Source organism: Urocampus carinirostris, chromosome 13, assembly GCF_059441175.1.
Source record: "Urocampus carinirostris isolate Australia breed hairy pipefish chromosome 13, RoL_Ucar_1.0, whole genome shotgun sequence".
In the NCBI taxonomy this organism is placed as follows: domain Eukaryota; kingdom Metazoa; phylum Chordata; class Actinopteri; order Syngnathiformes; family Syngnathidae; genus Urocampus; species Urocampus carinirostris.
The window spans coordinates 10,458,005-10,482,409 of NC_142361.1; the positions used below are offsets into that span (position 1 = coordinate 10,458,005).

General features: G+C 40.6%; 1 protein-coding gene and 1 pseudogene across 1 annotated transcript in view; one reads left to right on the plus strand and one right to left on the minus strand.

Annotated features, from left to right (window-relative positions):
• Nucleotides 1-12,626, minus strand: part of LOC148353706 (VPS10 domain-containing receptor SorCS1-like) — a 166,225-nt gene extending 153,599 nt beyond the window's left edge. Inside the window, exon 1 of the mRNA XM_088350634.1 lies at nucleotides 12,013-12,626. Coding sequence (XP_088206760.1) covers nucleotides 12,013-12,561 — 549 coding nt within the window. The 5' untranslated portion in view covers nucleotides 12,562-12,626. The remainder of the gene's footprint in view (nucleotides 1-12,012) is intronic.
• LOC148353710 (U2 spliceosomal RNA) lies at nucleotides 4,756-4,886 on the plus strand (annotated as a pseudogene).
• Nucleotides 12,627-24,405: the final 11,779 nt, after the last annotated feature.

A 24,405-nucleotide genomic window follows, 5' to 3' on the forward strand; every position in this document is an offset into this window, starting at 1 on the left:
GAAAAAGTTAACCACTCTTAGGGCCCCCTAGTGGTTGCGGGGCCCGAAGCAGCTGCTTACTCGCTAATGCCTTGAGCCGGCTCTGCCATTGATATTGATAAGTTTATCATTGTTTTAATATTGTACACCTGCAAAGGAGATTTCATTTATTTTTTTTAACTTATTGCGCATTACTGTTAATATTTTTGACTATTACATTATTGTCGCTATAGGCCAGGGATCGGCAACCTAAAACGGATAAAGAGCTTTGTTGGACCAAAAAAATGAATTGGTTTGGAGCCGCAAAACATTTAAAGTCTTACATAAGCCTTATAATGATTGCCCGTCGTGGCCAATGCTGTGCCTTGAATGGGGTCCGGGGAGGATTTGACGCCTGCCAGTCCGACTCCGCGGCCTGCCAGTCCGACTCCGCGGCCTGCCAGTCCGACTCCGACTCCGCGGCCTGCCAGTCCGACTCGGACTCCGCGGCCTGCCAGTCCGACTCCGACTCCGCCGCATGCCAGTCCGACTCCGCCGCATGCCTGTCCGACTCCGACTCTGCCGCATGCCAGTCCGACTCCGACTCCGCCGCATGCCAGTCCGACTCCGCCGCATGCCAGTCCGACTCCGACTCCGCCGCATGCCAGTCCAACTCCGACTCCGCCGCATGCCAGTCCGACTCCGACTCCGCTGCCTGCCAGTCCGACCCCGACTCCGCTGCCTGCCAGTCAGACCCCGACTCCGCTGCCTGCCAGTCCGACCCCGACTCCGCTGCCTGCCAGTCCGACTCTGCCTGTCCTGTTTCCGCCTGTCCTGTTCGACTCCCCCGCCTGTCCTGTTCGAGTCCCCCGCCTGTCCTGTTCGACTCTCCGGCCTGTCCTGTTCGACTCTCCGGCATGCCAGTTTGACTCTCCGGCCTGCCTGTTCGACTCTCCGGCCTAACTGTTCGACTCTCCGGCCTGCCGGTTCGACTCTCCGGCCTGCCGGTTCGACTCTCCGGCCTGCCGGTTCGACTCCCCGGCCTGCCGGTTCGACTCCCCGGCCTGCCGGTTCGACTCCCCGGCATGCCTGTCCGACTCCCTTGTTTACCTGTCCTGTTCTCGCCGGTTCTGCCTGTCTGTTTTCGCCTGTCCAGTTTGCCCGCCGGACCCCCCCTGCCGAGCGCCGATTCCGATCCGCCCGACGCAGATGGCGCCTGCCTCTCCCCGTTCCTGCGTGTTCGGAGGAGGGAGCGGGGTTGCCCCAATCGTGAGCGTCGAACCATTCCGGGGCGCAAGGTAGTAATTTTTTCTTTTTGGGACCTCGGGAGCTGTCCCTTAAAGGGGGGGCTCTGTCAGGGTCGCCTTGGCGACCGGTCTGCCCCGCCCCCTGGGCACCAGCTGAAGCAGTTCAACTAATTGCATGTCTGCTATTTAAGGCTGGATTGTGGGTTTTGCGGGTGCTGGCTCATTATATACACATTGTCCGTTCTGTTATGCCTTGTCCTGTTTAGTTGAGTTGGAAGAAGCCTGTGTTTGCACATTTTTGTTAAAGCCTGTTTTTTCTGTCTTGTCCCTGAGTTATGGACAACTTTTATTTTGGTAAATAAAAGTTTTGGATCGTCACGCAATTGAGTTCTCCCTTCCTGCCTCCGTTCTGGTCCGGACACCCCTTCCACTCCGTGACAGTATGTATATATATTAGGCTTCTATCAAAATGACTAAGTTGGATGCAGCACACCCAGAGGAGTATGATGCACCATGTGGCTACTCTGATGTAGGATCCCGCCGGAAGTTTTACTTACAATATTATTGAATAACAATGTTTTTCATCGCTCTGATGAAATAAAAGAAATGTAATAAATAAATCCAACTTTTAATGTAATTTTAATCATGAGGATTCGAGAAAACAAAAACAAAATTGAGTTTTGCCTAATGTGCCCATTATCTGGGCAACAAAAAGAATGCAATATAACACAGCATGCATTTATAAAAAATATAAGAGCAGCCTTTTGAAAAGGTAAAGTAAGTAAAATCACAATATTGCATTTTAAGTTTTTTCTCTCTTTACCTTTGGGGTCCATGACCAATCACATACTATCTGGTTTGTTTAAAACAGCCATTTGCCTTGTTTGTTGCCTTGGCTCTTGAAAAGGCGGAGCTCTTCTAAAACAGGGGACAGCGTAGAAAGTGGAAAACAAGCAAAAAAGAGATGCGCCGGAGTTTTGCATTACAGATAGCCAAGACTCCACGTCACAATATATGACTTTGCTGCGTTTGAGGCGACAACCTGTACAATATGATTTTGTTAAGAGAGCGGCAGTCAAACCTGTCACTTCCAACCCGTAAACTCGTACCAGCTGAAACTTGTACCTCTCATCTCATAGTTACATAGTTTCACCCCTTGTTTACATGTTAAATTTATTCTTTACATTTTTACACCATTAGAAAACGTAAACGTGTTAATCTCAATTTTGTCCTCTTACCAAAGCCATATTAAAAATAAAACTATATTTCCCCCGCCTCAACTTTTTCAAATTGTAAACAGGTTTGGAAAAGCTCCATGAAAGCCACCCGCCAGCGCAAACGAACCGCATGTGGCTCCTGAGCCGCGGGTTGCGGACCCCTGCTATATGTCAATCATGTTGCTTTTCTTTGAATTCCACACCCTGTAGAGTGCATCTGTTTTTTTTTTAACCTAAGATATGTGATAAAAAGAAAGGGCTTTGGGGAAGGCCTTAAAAATGCATGAAATTTTCTCATCTGAAGCCTTCTCTCAGTCCTCCTTGCAAGCTCAAAATCCATTGATGTCTTCTTTCCTTACTCTGAGTGTCTACTAAAGTTTAAACTTTTTAGATATCATATACTTTTAGACTTAAACAATGAAAGTAAAAAAAATCAAAACATATCTACAGTACATACCAGAATTTTGTGCAAAATGTATGAATTACTAATTAGATACACTTCTAACTACCTTTGGTTAAAGACAATGTCTTCGCAATGTTTCACATAAACAATTTGAAAGGGTTTTCAATATGTTGAGAGAGAATTCAACAACAATTGAAACGGAAAGACAATATATTTGATTTAACCTAGTGGAATTTGAATTTAATAGGGTACAGCTTTTTTTGAACTTGTCAGTACTAGAAATATACCATTACATCCTAAATTAGATCTCTTCTTTAATAGGGGATTTTATGTTTGTCTAGAATTTCTTAAAAGTGGAAAGATTTTATTTTGGTCAAAACCGTGAACCTGAAACCTGTCGCATCCCCCCAATATTGGGTGCAGCTCAGTTTGAACTTGGAAATGTACCTTTACCTCCCAAGATAGAGCTCTTCTATAAAAGTGAATTGTATGTGTATCTCAAAATATTTCATGGTGGAAATATTTTATTTGGGCCAAATCAGTAAACCTGAAACTTAAACATCTCTTATCCCTTAACTCGTATAGAATTTCCTGGTGTATATATGAATAGAAAAAAAAATCGTAGATATTCGTATAACAAGACAACATTGGAAGAAATAACTGCCTAGCATGCAAGCATCTAAGTCTTAGCTGTGGCTAACAGCAGTTTCTTCATGAGTGTATTTTATAGTTGTTCATGTTTTAACATATGTTCATATACTCAACAGCTTTAAGTACATAGCTTTCCTAATTTAGAGCATTCAATATAGAGCATTGAAGTTTTGAAATTTGACAGTGCATTTATAGTCATGATTGTATGAGCTCTTCATTTATGATCTTTTCATTATTTTAGTAATTTATAACTCATTTGCTTATTTAGTTGAAATGTATAAGTTTATTATATTTTAAAATGGACACCTGCAAAGAAGAAATTATAGGATGAAAGTTTGTTATTTTGACTTCTATTGCACTCAGTTGTTTGTTGTTTTTACTACTATGCACTGTTTAAATCATTGTCATTATTTGCCAATCATGTTGCCGTTTTTTGATTCAACACCCTTTGGGGAGAATCTGCTTTTATAACACAGGAGATTTACTAAAACAAAGGGGCTTAGCGGATGTCTTTTAGAACAGGTTGGAATTTGTTATCTGAGGTGTGTGTTCTGTCCCCTGTTCTTTTTGCAAGTTTAAAATCCATTGACATGAGTTTAACTTATTTTGAGTATCTACTAAACTTCAATATTATAAGTGATACTTTGTTTGTTCATGTATTCGAGTGTAATCATTTACTTTTTGATACAATCACCATTACATTATGGTATTTACAATAATAATCATTCCGATATCGAAAAGTTTGTGAAAATATGAATAAATTAGATGGTCGTCTCCCCTGCCTGGCATAAAACAAGAAACCTACCGTAAATTCCGGACTCTAAGCCGCTACTTTTTTCCCAAATGTTCAGCCCTGCGGTTTATTCAGTGAAGCGGCTAATTTATGGGATTTTTCTAAGGATCACCAGCGGCGCAGGAGTTTAAAAGATAGGATTAAAACCAGTAGAATATGTGGGCCAAGAAAGACTGCAATCTCTAAAGTGAAGCATATATTTTCTGTAAAATTAAGGTACGTTCTGATAATGAGGACAGTGCCCTTGATGGCGATAGTTGTGAGAAGGATGTTTAGTACGGTTTCCCGTAAATTTCAGACTTACGGGGTGCTTTAATTTCACAGGTATGTTTGATACATTGCGAGCGTGATCCTACTAGTGTGTTGGTACCTTTCAAAGGCACGGTTTGGGATGAAAGTTATATTATTATTATTAAAGCTTTGAAAACTCTTTTGGTGTACCGTCTTTCTTTGTAAATCGATCACACTAGGCGTATCATTAATATTATCGCTTCTCGGCCTTTTGGCTAAGATCAAGATCTTTGATTTTTGCAATCTGGAGATGGAATAAGAGCTTGCTCTGTCCACTCCACGCATCGGCCCGGTATTGCAGTACCTCCGGGAACGGTGCATTCGCACTGATCGCAGCAAGGCTTTAGGGCTAGGACCTTAGCTTGGCCTTTTGGCTAAGAGTAAGTGTCCCGGCTCCTAGGCTTTGTAGCGTATTATGAACTGACCGATAACGGATAATGTATAATGAATAACGAAGATAGAACAATAACCCTTAAAAACCCCAAACCCCATTCTTCGTAAATATGTGTAACCATGTATAATATGTATTTGCAACTGTATATTTTTGTAATGTATTTATTCTGTTATGTGTTCTACGGACGAATCAAAAATAAGGGAAACGCGGACTGATGGGAAATGTGGTAAAGCTGAGTTACCGGTAGATTTGTCTGTTGTCGCAGCGGACAATAGTGGATATATATTTTTCCCACCCTTAACTTTGGAAATATACATTTTGTTTCCTTCGATTACTTTCAACGGCACCCCGACTTTACAAGTCTGCATCATATCTTAATTACGGGTACCAATTTCTATTAGTGATGTCAACTGTGACTCTGATGTTGTATACTTGTTGAAAATGTTAAAACTTCATATTGTCATGTCATATTGTCAGGTATAACAAAATTGTGAATATGCTTGTTTGCTATTGAAATTGTCGTTTTTGTTTGGTGCTGTTGGTGTCGGTGGAATTATTTGGACCAAAGAACAATCGACTTTGGCCTGCACGGATCTAATGACCCTAACAAAGATGTTACATAACGAAATTGTGAATATGCTTGATTGCTTTTAAGATTGTCTAGAAGGGTTGTTCAAACCTCACATTATTTGTTTGCTGTTATTAGTGTCAATAAGTTTGTTCAAACCGAGCTATAAAAAAAAGGTTAAAAATGTCAGAAAACTTTTAAAATGTCATATTGCCAGACATAACGAAATTGTGAATGTGCTTGATTGCTGTTAAGGTTGTCGAGAAGGGTTGTCCAAACCTCACATTGTTTGTTTGCTGTTATTAGTGTCAATAAATTGTTTCAAACCAAAAAAGTTACGATTGTGGCACTCACAGCGTGTCCCGGGTCAAACTTGTGACTGTGTCGCAAGCTTCACTGCGGGCGCCCGCGGCTTATACATGGGTGTGGCTTGTATAAGTAAAAAAGTGCCAAATCACTCTTAAAGTGGTGGGTGCGGCTATAGTCAGGTGCGCTCTGTAGTCCGGAAATTACGGTGAATACAATTTTTTAAATCCAGCTCTAGACTTCCTGTGCGGAGTTTGTATGTTCTCCCCGTTCTTGCGTGGGTTTCCTCCGGGCACTCCGGTTTCCACCCACATTCCAAAAACATGCATTTCAGGTGAATTGGCCGGTCCAAATTGTCACTAGGTGTGAATGAGCGAGTGAGTTGTCTGTCCCCGTGTGCCCTGTGATTGGCTGGCAACCAGTTCAGGGTGTCCCCTGCCTACTGCCCGGAGATGGCTGGGATGGGCTCCAGTGCCCCCGCGACCCTAATGAGGATAAGCGGTACGGCTAATGAGATGAGATGAGATGAGAAAATTTAGGGGTGCCATTTGTGCATGAAGTTAACGGTATCCATTTCTCCAGCTGTCATTCAGTCTCTACATTGTTTCAAGTAGATAGATGCCTTTACTTTTATCCTGCCAGTCTGGACAGAGGGCTGGGATAAGGAAGGGATTTTTGGGCTAAACCACTAATGTAATGTTATGCTTTTGTCATTGGTATGTAAGTGAATGTCAGCCATTTTGATTGCCCGTTTTGTGAAAAAATAAAGCCTTGTTCTTTACTTACATGCCTGGAATATTCTCTTTATTATTAGTGTCATTGTGATGAAAACCACAACAGAACTGTTAAACCACGGAGTTGGTTTTACCGGTCTCTTCTCACAACATATACATCAAACGAACACGTGGAGGAAGAAAATTCATTCTTTTTTGTTCTCGACATAAAATATTTTGAACAAAACAATCAGTCCGAAATATATTAAATATAAATGATTAGGAAAATGGCGCTACAAAGTAAAAAGGAGACTTTTTCTACTCTAAGTTTGCAGCTTTTGATGATGAAACAGCAACAAACTGATTCAAATAACAAATTTAACTGGTGGGAATTGTCCTGGAAGGCATTAAAATGCATGTAGTTGGCAGTAAAAAGAAAAGATTAGGCTGCTCGGACTTGTTAGCGGTACTCTTTGCGACTTCATCACATAACAAAAAGTCAAGCAGTGATGAGAGGAACCTTCATGGCATGATGGTTTCAAACAGAGGAATCGCAGTAATTGAGGAGCCGAACTTGGTCCTGAATGTTTAAGACTGGGAGATGAAGGCAGCTTATTAAAATCTGGACAGAAGTTCCTCCGGGGTTGCTCGGGGCAGGCAAAAGATATATGTATTTTTTTCTTTTGCCCTCCCCTGAGATAAGGAAGCAAAAAGACGGATAAACCCATCAAACTATGCCGACATGAAAATTTTTAAGAAGCCACAAGCTTTTGAGATCCGCTCAATATCGAGATAGATGAGAATCGCCCTTTTGGCAAAAGAAGCGATGAAATGCGCCGCTGCTGGTAAATCATTTAAGCTCAAGGCGGTGCCAGAATTATCCCCCCAACCCCTTTCAAAGCCACCCACCCATCTATTAAATTTACATTTTACTTCTGAATAAGAAAAACACGCGCACTCAATTTCTCAGTGTTCTTTGGGCTGCCTTGTGAAACCTTAAAACATGTTGCTTGATTATTGCAGCCACTTTGAACATGTCAGGCTCAAATAGCTAAAACCATTGGATGTGATACTCGGACTGAGAGACCAGAGGGATGCCCACACGCAACACTGCCTTGATAAGATGAGGAAAATTAAAAATCCAGCGCAATCATCCCTTCAGCGAGGTGAAAATTGCACTTGCACATCCAAATAGCACTTTGACATGCGGGCGACAAAGCTAGCGTTGCCGCAATCACTTATCACGGCGTGCTCTAATAATGTCTAGTATAAAATTCAAACGTACACTCAAGGGAGACGATTGGATGATATTGCTTGAAGGAAATGTAAATAGTTATCTGATTTACATAAAAACTCATTTGCTGTGAGCTGTTAACTCTCACAAAACAATGTGAAAATCCTCAGAGAATCTATTAGATATCAGTGTTTACTTTACAGTAAAGTAAATGTTCTTATAGTTACACACGTACCAAGAAGCCACTAGTATAAAATATAACTGTTTCCCGTTAATGGTGCTGTACAGGCTATATGCAGTTGCTACTAGGGCCTTCATCGACTCTAAAAACACGCACCTGACTGTAAAAATCGATATGTTTGGCCCATGTATGGTAAAATGGATATTTACTATATTCCTTGACAATAAAGACAGTTTTAAATTCTAAATGTTTGGTAGCTCGATGCTAACATTCAATCTAAAAGACCGTGGACAGGCTAATAAAAATTACAATGGATTGCAGGACTGATGATTTTATGGAGCAAGGTACCAACACTAACAACAATACATGACTGAGAAACAAGTATAATTTGTTTGTACTCTATGAAATATGCATACTCGAGCTTCGTTTACTTTAATTTAACATACAGTAGAGGTGAGCTATTACCATGCGACCTAATTGCCTAACGATTAAAAACCTCTATATCGGGATCATTTTTGAACATGTATGGACCTCTGAAAATGTACACTGTGCATCATGAGAGAGAGAGAGAGAGAGAGAGAGAGAGAGAGAGAGAGAGAGAGAGAGAGAGAGAGAGAGAGAGAGAGAGAGAGAGAGAGAGAGAGAGAGAGAGAGAGAGAGAGAGAGAGTACAAAGCTATATAATAATAATGGAAACATATAAAAGTAGTATAAAATAGCACATTAACATATCATACTCTATATATTTTACACAAATATAGTAGGTTTATTGCTATTGAAAGAGAGATGGAGAATAATCGTGCAATATCCAGCAAAGTAATGACACTGATTACAAAAAAAACTGTTGCCATTAAAATTTGAAATGTATTTGAAAGTGTAATAAGCATCCTTGCACTGTCATCTAGTGGTATTGAGTCAAATTACACCAAAAATTTGATTTGCCTATGAAATTCAAGGTTGATCATTGATTCAGTCTTACCAAATATTTTTTTTTTTGATGGGGGAGGGTAAATGTGCTGCTAAAAATCTTGATGAAAAATAATCAAAAGCACTGTTTTTGGCACCATGCTGCGGTTCTCGGTGACAAATAACTCTTGGTTTTTAAAATATATTGAGTACAGTGGGCATTGAAACGAAAAATGTATTTATTTTTATTGAATTAATTGTTCCTGTAAATTAGATATGTGAAATGTTACCAATTTAACTAGCACCCTACGCATACTTTTTGAATTGTTTTTCAGAGGAGTACACTGCACAGGAAAAAAACAGAAAATATTAAAGTGGTCAAAAATATATGCTTTATACGTAACTGAGGGTTCCACCACTAAGCATCTAAACACAATGTATATTCTTTTTGCAGAATATTTTATGGTGTGCAGCGTAACAGCTAAATTTAGCTTAACCATTTTAGTTTCTATCTCTGAGCTTTAACTTTGGAGTTCCGAAGGTTTTTTGTTTTTTTTGCATAATTTCCCTTCAAGTTTTCTGTACATTAAAATAAAGATAAACCACCTTTGTTTTGTTGGTATAATAATTTGTACTAACTGACAACTGCCACCTTCTAAGTTGATATTACCTTGTCTTCTAACCCTGTTCGGCTTTTAAACCCCCCTGATCTGTCACATATAAAACCAGACGAGGCCAAGTCAGTCAAGTCGTCTCGAAAAAAAATGCATCCATATTTCAAGAGGCCTCGATAACCTGGTGCCCTTTTCTCTGGTCGACACGGAAACTCGATTAAGAGGGTTACCCGGACCTGCTGCCCCGATTCTGCTGCTTGGTTCTTGTACCAGAAACAGAAAAAAAATGGGGGGGGGGGAAGCAGCATATTCCGCTGAGCCAGAACGTCACAGCCAGCCCTTTATCTATGGAATTGATTTGAACTGAAACCCTCTGCTGGTGCGGAAATCTTCAAGAGGCTTTTTGTGCCACGGCATCAGTGGAGCGCTTCGCTCGCTCTCAAGTGGCCTGTTGAATTATTAAATGCTCGTAATCACACGGACTCACCACGATATGGGAGGACGATTCATTAGGTGGAATTAACTCTTACAGGCCACAACATTGGGAATTGACAATTGACAACTACCACTTTTGATGGAGGTTGTCAAGGGGGCAGTCTTGGTTCACTCTTTGAGACATTTGATGTACAGTTTCTTAATAACGACATTTCTTTTAAAATTCAAAACTAATCGAATAACACCTGTAGGCATTCATTAGATGGGCAACAGGGAATCGTCCAAATATCATCTATTGAGTGAAACAAAAATGCTTGTCCGCCTAGTAGGGGTAGAAAATACTGGTAATTTTGCTATCGATCCGATCCAAGTAAATACATGGTAGTATCAATCAATACCGATCCGATACCAATTCTTCTTTGCTTGGAAAATTCATCAGTTAATAATTGAACCCTCTTCCCCTTGAGTTAGTTTAGAATTATGATAAACACAGTACAAACTTTTCAGGATCTATTTTTTATCCATTTATTTATTTTATTAAATAACTGTAAATTGTAGTTTAAAAAAGAATACTTCCATTACATATGTTTCAGAACAAAAGCCAAGAGAGGCAAACCTCAAAAGCAGCAATCCAAATACATACAAATTTATTTATTTATTAATGTCAACAAGACCGCTAAAATATCTTCCATTAACCAATATTTTAAAAATTAAGTCAGTAAAAAGCTCCTTTGGACAACGGATATACAGGCTTGTGTTCAGGAACAGTAACATGATTAAGTTTTTGGTTGCTGGTCGCTTCGCTCTCTTTTCATGTGTTTATGTAAGTTAGTGGTGTTTCCGCAGTAGCCAACTACATTACCACACAAATGACACCTGGTATTGTCCTTTTCTACAGGTGAAATTTAATCGAAAACAAAAAAATTAATTCTACACCACGCTGCGCCACCAGGCTGCACTTGCCCAAGACACACCACATGAAATTGTGTCCCCACCATTAGTGCTGATTTGACTGATTTAAATCAACCCATGGGAAAAAAATCAGTTGTAACTGAATGCTTGCTCATTTGGCATCCTTTTTTAAAGCCGAACAGTCAAGACTGTGGCATAAGAGTTAAATGACATATAGAGTGGCCAAGGGCGCTGGGTGAGAGAGAGAAGGGCTACATAGAGAAGCGGCGCTTGGTGGGGTATTGGAATATCAATCCCAGGACAATGGTGTTGATCGAATCCAAGAACTTGCACAGTAACACAAGAAAACGAGGAGATTATCATGGATTTCAGAAAGAACAGGAGTGAACTAATTTTTTATAAAAAAAAATTTGTGAGACCAATCTTGGTTTTGCCTATTTTGACTGTAATCGAGTATAGGAGTATAGCTTGGAGGCCCCCATCCTTCCCCAGGGTGTTTCCTTTGTAGCTTGTGAGGTTTTCTCCCCAGATGAAACAAAGTACTGATTTTCATGGTTATGAAAATCCTCCTGGTCTGACTCAGATGTAGCGCCTTCATCATCTGGTCGCTGTTTTTAATGGAAAGTGTCTCCCCGCTCTTCAGAGATGAGCCAGATCTTGACATTGACGGGCAGTGTAGTTTCGTGTGTGTGACAAAACTTATACTAGATCCCCAATCACTGGGGAACAACTATTTAATTATACCATTTAGAGTAGGCCTTTTTTTTTGCACATTTTCACATCACACATTACACATTCCATCGCATATGGCTTTCATATTTTTTTTTAAAAAAACTGGGCAATTACGTTACGTCCTTTGCTTTTGTTGCATATACTGCTACAAATAATAGGTATCACTAAATTGGCTGCAAGTGGGAAAAAATCAAGAAAGATGATAAAATAAATGTTTTGTTTACTGAGTAAATAATCTTGTCTACATACATTATTATATTTGTTTTCTATCCTGCATAGTCTTTATTGGTGTGATTAAATAGGTGCCACGTTGTTTGTGAGATTTAGGAATTGATAAGAGGTGCATTTGGCTGAGGTTGACAGGTTCACAAGTGTCAAGACAAGCGAGAAGTGAGTGCGCGCACTGCGTCAAATCAAGTCGTTCCGCGCGCGCGTTCGTGCGCTCCGGGGACACTTACACTGCTGTTTTGACCGGACCAGTGCACCATTGCTTGGTTGTGAGCGGTGTCCCCAGCCAACGCAAATGTAGAACTGGTCAACCGAGCCTCCATCGGGTCACGGTACACCGCCTCGTGTGCACCCTCGCTTCCCAAATCAGCCCAAGTCTCTGCGCTCCTTGCGCTCCTTCCTCCCCGGTTCTCGTTGGTTCTGGAATCAGCAGCATCCTCGTTTTCCTCGCTGTCAGCATCGAAAAGTTTTGGCTGATAGTCCGAAGCTTCTTCCCAGGGACAGCAAGCATTTTCTTGCCACGCGGGTGCAGGATTGACTTTTGCAGAACTTTCTGCAGCGACTTCGGAGGTAGCTTCGGCAAATCCGACCAAATCCCCATCTAAAAGCCCTCCGAAACGCGCGTAATCCTGCGTGCTGATGTCTCGGGGAGGCGCACTGATATGCGCCGAATGGCCGGAGGGGTTGCAATTTCGGTCCGGCGAATAAGTTGAGAAGATGCCCCGCGTCCACTCGGGGGAGAAAAATAACAAAAGGCAAAACACGTAACGCGGCTCCATACTGGAAAAAACGGCTATAAAGGCTTCATTTTTGGAGGGTGGTTCGTTTGTGTGTCATTCACCTGGCAGACCAGAGCCGGTGAATGAGCGTAGGGGAGGTGCGCTCTGCCAGTGGATCCCCCCAACCCCACCTTCTCTCCCCCTCGCTGTGAGAGAGGAGGAGCTCCTGAAGCTGTGGTAAAAGAACTCACACACTCGACGAAAAGTACAATTTATTTTATGACTGTAGATTGCAGGATAACGTGATGTATTTTGCTACATCTTGAATCGGTGAGGTTCGTATCTGGTGAGGCATGCCTCACTAACTGTGCAAAGTCAGCTTTACAAATACATTCACTTATAGATTATTCGAAATTTGATTGGCAAAGAAAGAAAGCCATGTATAAAATGTAGCACCGAAAATATAGTTTTAATCTCTTATCATAAATTATATGCACTGGACTTTTTGAATGATAATATCAGTAGCCGGGTAGTCCATCATTATGAAAAAAAATCCATGCAACGTGAAAAGAAATTACTGGATTGCTGTGACTTGCTGTTTGCTTGCTAACAAATTTCATTGTTTGGGACTGAGGTGTGCGCCAAATCAGAATCCTTGGTCTCACTATTGCCCTCCAACATAAGGCTGAAGAACTGCATGGCTCACTCTGCGTTTGTAGACACCCAGGACGGTATTACGTTACATATTAATTGTGATAATACTGTTCATAATATAATACGACAATTTGCGTATTTTAAAAAAAGAAAATCCAAAAATTGTGAAGTTATCCATTATCTGCACCGCTTATCATCAGCAGGGTCGCGGGGGTGCTGGAGCTCATTCAGCTATCTTTGGGCATCAAGCAGAGGACACCCTGAACTGGTTGCCAGCTAGTCGCAGGGCACACAGAGACAGACAACTCACTTGCTCATTTACACCTAGAAACAATTTAGACCGGCCATTTAACCTGACACGCATGTTCTTGGAATATGGGAGGAAACCCACGCAACCACTGGGAGAACATGCAAACTCTGTACAGGAAGGCTCGTAGCTGGATTTGATCCATGACCTCAGATCTGTGCCGCAGACGTGCTAACCACTGAATAACCATTTAATATAATTTACAATTCATATTTTAATGATGACAGGTGAGGCACAGCCTCACATGCCCTCCTATAACTGCATTGTAGTATATGTTTCACCAATTCCCAGATGAGTAACTCTTTAACCGCAATAACGCTTCTTAAAAAAGTGAAAAGATGGTTAAATATATTTTTTTTCTCTTAATTTACAAGTTTATTTGAAATTGATATTTATTTTGACCTTCTTTCATAGCTGCATCATGTTTGCTTGGATCTATATGTTTGTTCTATTTTTTACATCCTATTCATATACTGCATTTATTTTTTGTATTTGTTTTGGCAGCAAATTCAGTCATCGCTCTTACAGTGGTGACAATTTTAATTACAATTTACAGTGTTAATTCATGCAAGAAATCACAAACCCAGACATCTTCAGCAAACTGAGGTGATGTAAACTGCATTACCAAAAATGACTAACAAATGTCTTTCAATAAATTGTATGTGTTCAAGTATCAGTAATTGACTGTGTTTTAATTTTTACTTGAAATATGATTTATCTTTATATGATTACCCTTTAATAGTGTTATATTTATTATCATTGATCTTGGGCTGCCTTTAGCACTTACAGGGAAAATGTGTAACATTTGACCACCAAATGTCGCTGTAGTTTGTAGTGCAACCAACACGAATGCCACGAAGCACAAAAAAGATTATTATTCGAAACAGTATTGTTGTTTAATTATTTTTTTTAACAAGTTTCATTGACAATACTGCATATTATATTCTACTAGTTCTGAGGTCATGAGATCGAACCTTTCTGTGAGGAGTTTGCATGTTCTCCCCGTGCTTGCATGTGTTTCCTCCGGGCACTCCGATTTCCTCCCACATTCCCAAAACATACATGTCAGGTTAACTGAACGGTCCAAATTGTCCCTAGGTATGAATGAGCGAGTAAGTTGTCTGTCACTTGTGTGCCCTGCAAGTGGCTGTCAACCGGTTCAGGGTGTCCCCTGCCCACTGCCCGAAGACAGCTGGGATGGGCTCCAGCACCCCAGCGACCCTACTGAGGATAAGCAGTGCAGATAATGGATTGATGGATAGGCTAAATTTGGCTATTTTTGTGCGGTTACATCTCCAAACTGGTGTTGAAAGTGTTGAAAAACTTTTTCCAAAAACCCTTGTAAAATGGACTGCTTTGGGCTAAGATGACATTGTATGTGACAGCATAATCTTCATAATCATCACACACAGTAATTAAAGACCTTTAATCAATCAATCTTCCCTTGAGACGTATGAGGAACTATCAGTGAGCTTCCCCTCGTTGTCATCCTTATGAAGACGCTTAAGGGTATTTTTGTCCATTAGAACGAGTCAGTAATCCATTAACCGTTGATGATGCCCTCCCCATAACAACTTGAGGCCATGGTCATCAAAACAAACATTAATTTCAGAAGCTAACAGTAGAGAGAAAAACTGCCAGCTCCCAAATCTGATATGTTTAAAATTATATTGAACAAAAATAGTCCAAGTACTGCATTCTGAATACTGTTTTATGAAATTTGAATGAAGTTGCAATCTGACCCAGCAAAGTCCACGTTTTAGTTGTAAGCCAAAGGAAAGAAAAAAAATTGCACGATTTTAGGGAGCGACAACAACAATAACATTTTTATATTCTTTTTATTTTAATCATGTAATGAATGTTTTGATATTTACCAGCTCGGTAGCCTAGATGGTAGGGCGCTGGGAGGTCGCTGGTTCAAGCCTCGGCCGAGTCATACCTAAGACTTACAACATTGGTACTCATTGCCTCCCTGCTTGGCGCTCGGCATTAAGGGTTGGAATTGGGGGGTTGGTCACCTGATGACTCCCAACACATCAGTTGGGTCTAAAATGGCGGCGCCCTGTTTGGCTGCGGCTGCATCGGCTCGTTACAGTTTAACTGTACGGGTCAGGTTTATCGACATTTCGTACTGTGTGCATGGTTACAAGGAATGGCAGTAAAAGTAAATGCTATTCTATTCTTCTAATAACAGTTTACTTGAATTCTTCTTTTTGTGTTCACTTGGTGTCTCAATGAGTTCAAACTTATAGTTGTTATAAAGTCTCTAAATTGTTACAGGTGATATCTTTTTTGCTTATGGGGAGGATTTGAGTCTCCGTTCTATTGAACCACCTGAAAAATCCAGCAAGATCCACTTTGAACCAGATTTTGGGTTATAACAAGAGTTTCAGGATTTGAGCCACCAATGCTTGTTTCATTCCAATCAAGGCCATTTTCTATAAAAACGCTTGTCAGCCATATTGTTGATGCTTATTGTGAAGACACAAGCTCTTTTGTATATTCACAAGAGCTTTTTTTACACTTATAGTGTTGCGACCCGGATGTTGATCTGAACACGAGGAGGAGAAAATATTCTCATTCAACACACACAAACTCAATTTATTTGTGTGTCACGGATCCCTTAACTTCCTGTGTTGTCACGTCACCACATCTTGTGGTGTTTCTTGGACAAATACACCCATGCGACGCCAATCCATCTCTTGGCTGTTTTTTGGGGTTAGGGGTTTGCTCCCCTACATGAAACAGATAGTACTGGTTTCCAATTATACCAGTAGCACTGGTAGCCACAGTGCTTTAATTTTTTGCTGAAAAACAAACTTTTAGGCAATGGGGTTACATTCTTTGCTTTTGAGACATTTTAAAGACCTGTTGTCTGATAAAAGTATTTGAGTTTCTTACCTATAGGTCTTTAATTCCTGTACTTCATTTAAAGTAATAATGTCCAATATTTTCAGTATCAGCAAAGGGAAGAACAAAGATAATGACCAAAGGTACATTTAAACTGACAACCTTAAAACTTATACTAATATTAAAGCATTTGTGCATAGGGCTTGCTTGTAATGAGCCCTATAATCATTTAGGTAAAAGTATTCTCACTGTATAAGCAATGAAGCGTGGATGTAATATTACCGAGTAATAAAAACTGCTTATCTACTACTCAAATAAAAAACGAAGAGCAAAGTCGTTTCACCAAGAGGCAATGTTTCCAAAAGCTTGAAAAAAGCTGCCATCAGCTTGTAAAAACTATTAACTGGTATACAATCGCAATTCCAATAACAATATACACCTCCAGGAAACATGTCTCCTTATAGAAGGGTTGAAGACATGTCGGAGGGACTAATTGAGTGATAAGGTCAAGATCTAATCAATCAATACATGTACGCTGTTAGTAATAACTATAATTTTCAGAATAACAGTACATTGTTATGGCTGCCATGATACTAGCATATAATTAATGCAGAAAGTGCATGATTGTATGAATATGGGTGTGTATATACATATTAAACCAAAGTAAATATAGAAATGCAGAGGGGAAATTACATCAGGAAAACAGTGGATGCCTCTGCTAGCGGTGCACAAGAAGAAATGTCACGGCAGAGATGACTTGCTTAATATGCACAATACCCTTTGAGTCCACCTTTTCAAAAAAGTAACACATTGTACAGCCATTAAGACAATCAATGTCAATCTTAATCAATGAGCCTAAAAATCGTAACTAAATCAGAGATAAAGCTTAAATACCCTTGACACCGGCTGAGACGCATTGAAATGATTGCTTGTGGAGTACTTAAACGCTCCTTTTGGATCCTTTTACGATGTTGAAGACCTGTTCATGCTTGTTTGACTCGTGTAATGCCTAGTTTGTAATTTTGATTACCTTTTAACCTGTTTTGTTTTGTCTTTGGTCTGACTTCCTGCTTCCCGGTCCGTTTCCTGACAAGGACATACTAGAAATAAAACAAAACTCAAAGTATTCAGTAAAATTAATAAGCCAGGACAATAACAACAGCCATTACACATGCTAAGTCATCCAACTGACTTTTGTTGAGCTTACCAATGCCTCAAGCACATTACAGAGAGGTAGAGATTGGACATAATCAAGTTAACCCTCTTATTACCATAAAGCAGTGTTGGGCATGATACTTTAAAAAAGTAAATAGTTTTAGTAACTCACTTCATGGTTCACGGTTTACGGATCCCTTAACCCCATGAGTCTTTGGGGCACCAGAGAAGACCCCACTCTGGACAGCCTTCTCCTCTGTTGACGATCCACAGCCTGTTCTTGAGTTGTGGCAAAGTTGGCGCCAGCCCATTAATGTTGTCGGCCCAGTTCTTTTTCAGTCTTCCTCTCCTCCCGCCACATTGGACTGTGCCCTGGAGAATTATCTTGGTCAGTGCTGATAATCTTGTGACTTGACCAGAGGTGGGTAGAGTAGCCAAAAAATTTACTCAAGTAAAAGTACTGTTACTTCAGAATGATATTCCCCAAATAGAAGTGAAAGTAGGCATCCAAATATTTGTGCAAAAGTAAAGAAGTACTTTGTAGAAAAATTACTCAAGTCTTGAGTAACCGTTGCAACGCCATTTGTATGTTTTTTTAAAACAACCAACAACCAATCAGCTCATCAAATTATCAAAGTCCATACAATCCACCTAGAAATACATTTAGTTTAAAAGTAAATCAAAATAATCAACGTAAATTAAAGTGCTTTAATAAACAATAAAATGAAAATAGTATAAATCAAATAAATAATTTGAGCACATGTAGCACCAAGTAGCAAATTAAAAGCCCCACTAATTATCCAAAAGGGCTTTGCAAGCAGAACAACAAGCTATCCCATGCACTTAAAGAAAGGAGACATTGAATATTGAAGCACCCTTTTGAAACATGCTTTTGATGTGAGGCCATGCGTGCTCCTCATAGTCGGTAAGCAACATTTTCCATCTGTTTCATCTGTAAGCAAAATTTACCCCGCTAAAGTTGAATATGGTCACGTGATGAGGCTGTTCCGTTGCATTGGTTAAACATAATAGAGCCTGGCGGAGTTTTGCGTCATAATAAATGCGCCTCAGCGGAGACAGACAGACGTGATAAATAGCTGATGCTTAGAAGTTTCTTGTAGCATCGCATCTGCAAGGCCTGAATTTTCTTTTCCAGTTTTGCTGTGAGACTCCATGTCTTGCAAGCGTAGAGGAAGATGAAAGTAACCAGCCCATGCTTGAGTCTGATCTTTGATTTCATCGCTATGTTCCTGTCCCTCCAAATAGGTTTGAGTTTGGCAAGTTCAGCTGTGATTTGAGCTCTCCTACCCATGATTTCTGGTTTTGACCCCTCTTCTGACATCTCCATACATCCATCCATCCATTATTTGCAATGCCTACTATCAATAGGGTCGCAAGGTTGCCGGAGCACAACCCAGCTATCTTCGGGCAAGGGGCAAGTGACACCCTGAATTAGTTGCCAGCCAGTTCCAAGGCACACAGAGACAGATAACTCATTCGCTCATTCACACCTAGGGACAATTCAGACCGGCCAATTAACTTGATGTGCATGTTTTTGAAAAGTGGGAGGAAACCAGAGCGCCCAGAGAAAACCCGCGCCAGCACGGGGAGAACATTCAAACTCGGCACAGGAAGGCTGGTAGCTGGATTTGAACCCATGACCTGAGAACTGTGCCGCGGACACACTTACCACTGATATATCAGCTCTAAGATGTTTAAATTGTAGCCGAATTTACCTCTCTACTAATGCAAAAATTAACAGGTTAAGTAACTGAATTACTCTATAGTAAAATTAATGAGTTACCATGGAAAGTAACTATTTCTGTTACTTTAAAAAAAATTTTGGTATGTCAAGTAATTTGGAATTTTGCTGAAAATGGCGTCAGACATGCGGGGGCACGCCGCTGTTTGCATTCTGCAGCCAACGTAACGCACCGCTTCTGACTGCCAGTAATGGTAACAGCGCTTTAACGGCGGAATTTTTTGGGTTAGATTATCCCCATTGCTAAAAAAGATAACGCTGTTACGTAACGGCGTTATTTATAACTGCGTAATTCCCAGCCCTGCTATGGGGGCAACGGCGCCCCCGTTTTACAAGTGGTGTTTAAATTACCGTAACTCTGCAACAGTTGACCTAAAGCAAAAATCCAAAAGGTTCCTGGAAAAAGAGAAGACGGGCTTTGCGGCAGCATAAGAAAAAAAATCGAATTCAAAGTAGTTCTACAAAACACCCACAAGGAGGCAGCTACTTTCCATAATCGTATCTCACAAGCATCCTCATGTGGCAACGGAGCAATCACAGGCAAAATGTAATGCATTATGTAAAGCAATTTTGTCATTTGTAACCAATAAACATTTGAGTCCTTTTAACGTTACTTCATTCGTTTGGATTATCAAAGGGGCAATTTATTGGTGTAATGATGGGTCCTATATAATGTGGGTCTCTTTTTCCAACAATTACTTTATCATCTACAGTACCACTCAGTCCCATAAAACGCCTGGTCATGGCAAAACAGAGTTGACAATATATGGACAAGTGAGGGAGCAATCCTTTTTTTGTATATATTTAAAGCAGTTCGTATTTACAGTTTATTTTGTCTTACATTGTGTTCATGTTCAGTTCCAGTCACTATTTCGTTATCTTCCTGAAAATCTCAAGTCGTTTTTTGGTTTTGTTTGTCATCTTAAATTGTTACCACATTGTCTCAACACAAATCTATGGTAGAAATTGCCAGATGTTGAAAGTTTGGGTTGTTTGCAAAAAAAGGGCCAAAGGTAATCAATCACAATGGGATTTCTGACTGTTATAGCCAAAAAAAAACAACAACAAAAAAAAACAAATCCAAGCAACCTGTATGATACTTGGTCAATAAAGGGTAAAGCAACTTCTACATAGAAAATCACAGTATGCAGAGTATTCCAAAAGTCTTGGCCACAATGATTTCGGGGCAATAATATTAGACTGCATTATGGTCAAAATAAGGAACAACAACTCACACAATCATGATAGTAACACGTTTCAACATCCTTACTGTTTTCAAGTATGATATCGAAGAAGTCCAGCCTATCAGACATCGGGACTCTTCATGAAAATAATTGTCACCAGAATTAGAGGTGCATTGACGAATCAAGTAATCGACATCTCATTAATCGGATGGTAGAAGGTTTAGAAATGACTTACAGTGGTACCTTTACTTTGGAAAATGATTATCCACGTGGGCCAAAAAAAAACATTGGTTTTTGAACACAGATCAAAATAAAGGCTTTTTTTCCCAGATTCATTATTATTTATTCAGGAAAATAATCATTGCAATAATAAGGTTGTTTGTTGCAGCTCTATAGATGCCGGTAAAAACAGACCTTGAAAATATATTATTACGACCAGAAAGGAGACAGGGCCCACTTGCGTTGCATTTCTCACTAGTTTTATTGGAAGAAAGAGAAAGGGTTGCGCCCACGGTCCGGTGATAGCTGGACGCGGGAAGCAGGTCGCTATGAACGTGGAAGTGGGACTTCCGTGGCAAGCAATGGCGGTGTCGGGAACGGAAAAACGGGAGAGCAAAAACGTGTTCGGGGTTGGAAGCGAGTCGTAAGCCAGGAAAGAAGAGTAGGCATGGTCAGGATCAAAAACGGGTCGAAGCTGGGGGACAGACGGGAGCAAAAAACGGGTAGGAGTCAGGGTCGAAAAAGGCTTGCCTGGTGTTAACTGAGGTTCGCAGACGAACTGACAAAAGGGGACGGATAAGAGTGGGTTCAATTAGGGACAGGGGGCCAATCAGAGTCCGAGGCAGTTGGCGCCAAATGTGCGGGCACAGCTGAGTCACATCAGTAATCATGACATATACTGGACTGTCTCAGAAAATTAGAATATTGTGATAAAGTTCTTTATTTTCTGTAATGCAATTAAAAAAACAAAAATGTCATACATTCTGGATTCATTACACATCAACTGAACTATTTCAAGCCTTTTATTATTTGAATATTGCTGATTTTGGCTTACAGCTAAAAAAAACTCAAAAATCCTATGTCTGTGGTCTGTGCAGCCCTTTGAGACTCCTTGTGATTACGGGCTATACAATTGAACATGACTTGACAAATTCATCCATTATCTGCACCGCTTATGCTCAGTAGGGTTGCGGGGGTGCTGGAGCCCATCTTAGCTATCTTCGGGCAGTGGGCAGGGGACACCCTGAATTGGTTGCCATCCAGTTGCAGGCCACACAGAGACGGACAACCATTCACTCGCTCATTCAAATCTAGGGACAATTTGGACCGCCAATTAACCTGACATGCATGTTTTAGGAATGTGGCAGGAAACTGGAGTGCCCGGAGGAAACCCACCCAGGCACGGGGAGAGCATGCAAACCCCACATGGGGAGGCTGCGGAAGCTGGACTTGAACTATGAACCGTGGGGCTGCCCGCTAACGATCTTGACCTTATCACTCAATTAATCTCTCCAACACGTCTCAATTAGCCCCATTTGTAATGAAATCCAAAACCCTTCACTTCAGTAGCTTTGTCTTCAAGATAATAACATCCAACTCTTATAGTCTTTGCTGTATTTGTGTTTGGTCATAGTCTATATGTGTAAGCAAATATAACTGTTCTTTTTTATCTGCGGTGTGACAACCGGCAATTGCAAGTCATTGTCTCCATCTACTGCTAAGGAGTTTCATTGACTCACATTTAATTTATCCTTTAACATTATTCTGCCAAGGGAAAGGCCCGGTACCCACTGAAGACGGGTACGCCACCCACTTTTGAGTCCCGACCCACCAGTTGAGAAACACTGGTCTGGGTCATAGTGTAATCATTTTGCTTTGGATAACTTCAGACAGTGCGAGTTGACCAGGGGTAACACTTTGCACATTTTATGCATTACTTGTGGGTTTTTCTACACCTCATCTTGATATGCACTGCTTGCTTTGACAGACCACACTCAGGTTACCTGGCATAAAATAACGAGAAGTCAGTGGTGAGCCCCATTTCGTTGCTGTGTAAAACATCCCGGTGTTGGCACCACCATGCGAGATAATTGGGACGTCATTACGGCCAAACAATATACCCGCCCCGGGCCCTGGCCGTCATATTTCTTGACTTTGGGCTCGGTTCCAGGCACATAATGGTAAACCATTAAGAGAAGTGTGGCCCGTTTGCATACAGTGATTAGATTCTATTCCCGGGCAACGGAAAGTCGATAGAGGATGCTCTTGACTCGTGAGGGATGCCGAAGAGACTCCGTATATTGAGTTGCGTATCTCGCACCCCTGTCGCCAATCCCGATCTTTGTTGGGGTCAACAGCACAGTGATGCCTTTCATTGGCGGCCATTAGCGATTCAGCGAGCAAGAGCTGTCTCAATCTGTTTCAGTTAGCCCGCGCCAGACAGGGGGGAAACCAGTCTATAATGCAGATTGATGGCTGACTCGGAATTTCAATCAGGGAGAACGCCAAGCTAAAAAGCTCCAGTCTTGACTGTGATGCGGTGCTGAGGCGGGGCGGAACCATTAAAATGGAGATGATGGCGTGCGGGAAATAATGACTTTTTACGTGTGTTTTAAAGCCCGTGCAGGCCATGATGGCTTTCTTTCTTGCCTGTCGGTGTAACTTAGACATGGATGACTGTGCATGTGCTGGGTGTGTGTGACCTGTTTTGATAATTGTGCTCGTTTTTAGAACTTAGATCTACTTCTTTTAGCAATTGATGGATAAAAACGGTGTATAATTTGAGAAAAGGATGCAAGATCATTATATTGGTAACACCTATAGTCTTCCCAGAAAAATCACACAGTATATTAACAGGGTAACTGTAAATTTGTGAGTGTCACAGTATTAAAATTACAGCTGAAAAATATTTTCAAAAGATTTAGATGAAAAAGGGATTATTAATGCTGAATACTTTGCTCGGGATTTTCTTTTTTTTTTTTACCATTTGGTAATGCTAAATTATACACAATGTCCCTGATCTAAATCCAAAATACTTTATAATTCTCGAATTATATGTGTGTCTGTATGTGACTTATAGGCTCCAAAGAGGTTAAACTGATTTTCGTGAAAATGTCAACAATTATACTTCAGATCTATTCGAGTGTCTTTAGCTGGGTTTTGTGTGGAGTCACCCCCAATTTAATTGATAAGCATCTGCTTTCGTTGGGTCTGCTTTCATGGGGTCTCTATCTTCAAATTGGGTACTGCAGCTCTGACAACTGACCACTCCAAGCACCCAAATCCAATCTTCTGTCCGAACTAACACCTTGATTGATGCAATTGTTTCTCATGCACACTTTTTATCAACCTCGCCCCAGTACACTGCTTGGCAACGCCAGGCCATTTGCTTGTTATTATAATTTAAAATCTCTAGTTTCTTATTTTGAAAGGGCCACTAGAGGGCACCCAATACTGGTATTGTCCAATATGAAAATAGGGTTGGTATTGACACCAACACTGATATCTGGCCTTTGTACTCCTTAAGCCTCTCAAGTAATGTCACATTTATTTGTAAAACCCTTTATCGGGGAGGGTCAAAAAGTATTCAAAGTCACACAATTATAGTAGTTACAGCATCATCTGATCAATTATTTTATTTTTGGAAAAAAAATATTTGGGTAGATAAAGAAGTGTTACTCATGTTTTTAGAACAGAAATTGCAAACTATTTAATTTTCATGAAGTGTTTTGAAATTAGTGGTTTTCATTTTCGTTGATAACAACATGGTGTAACATTGTATGCAACGAGATTAGACGTGGCACTCCCGGCTAAAAACATAATAAAGACTTTTTATCAAGAATTAAAATAAAATACTGTAAGGATAAACACCGGTAAGCAAAAATATTTACAATGTGGTTGTTTGAGACTGGCGTAAGTTGTAATTTGATTGGAATTGTCTTTATTGTCATTGATATCAAAGTTGTGAAACATTGTATACAATGTGATTAGAC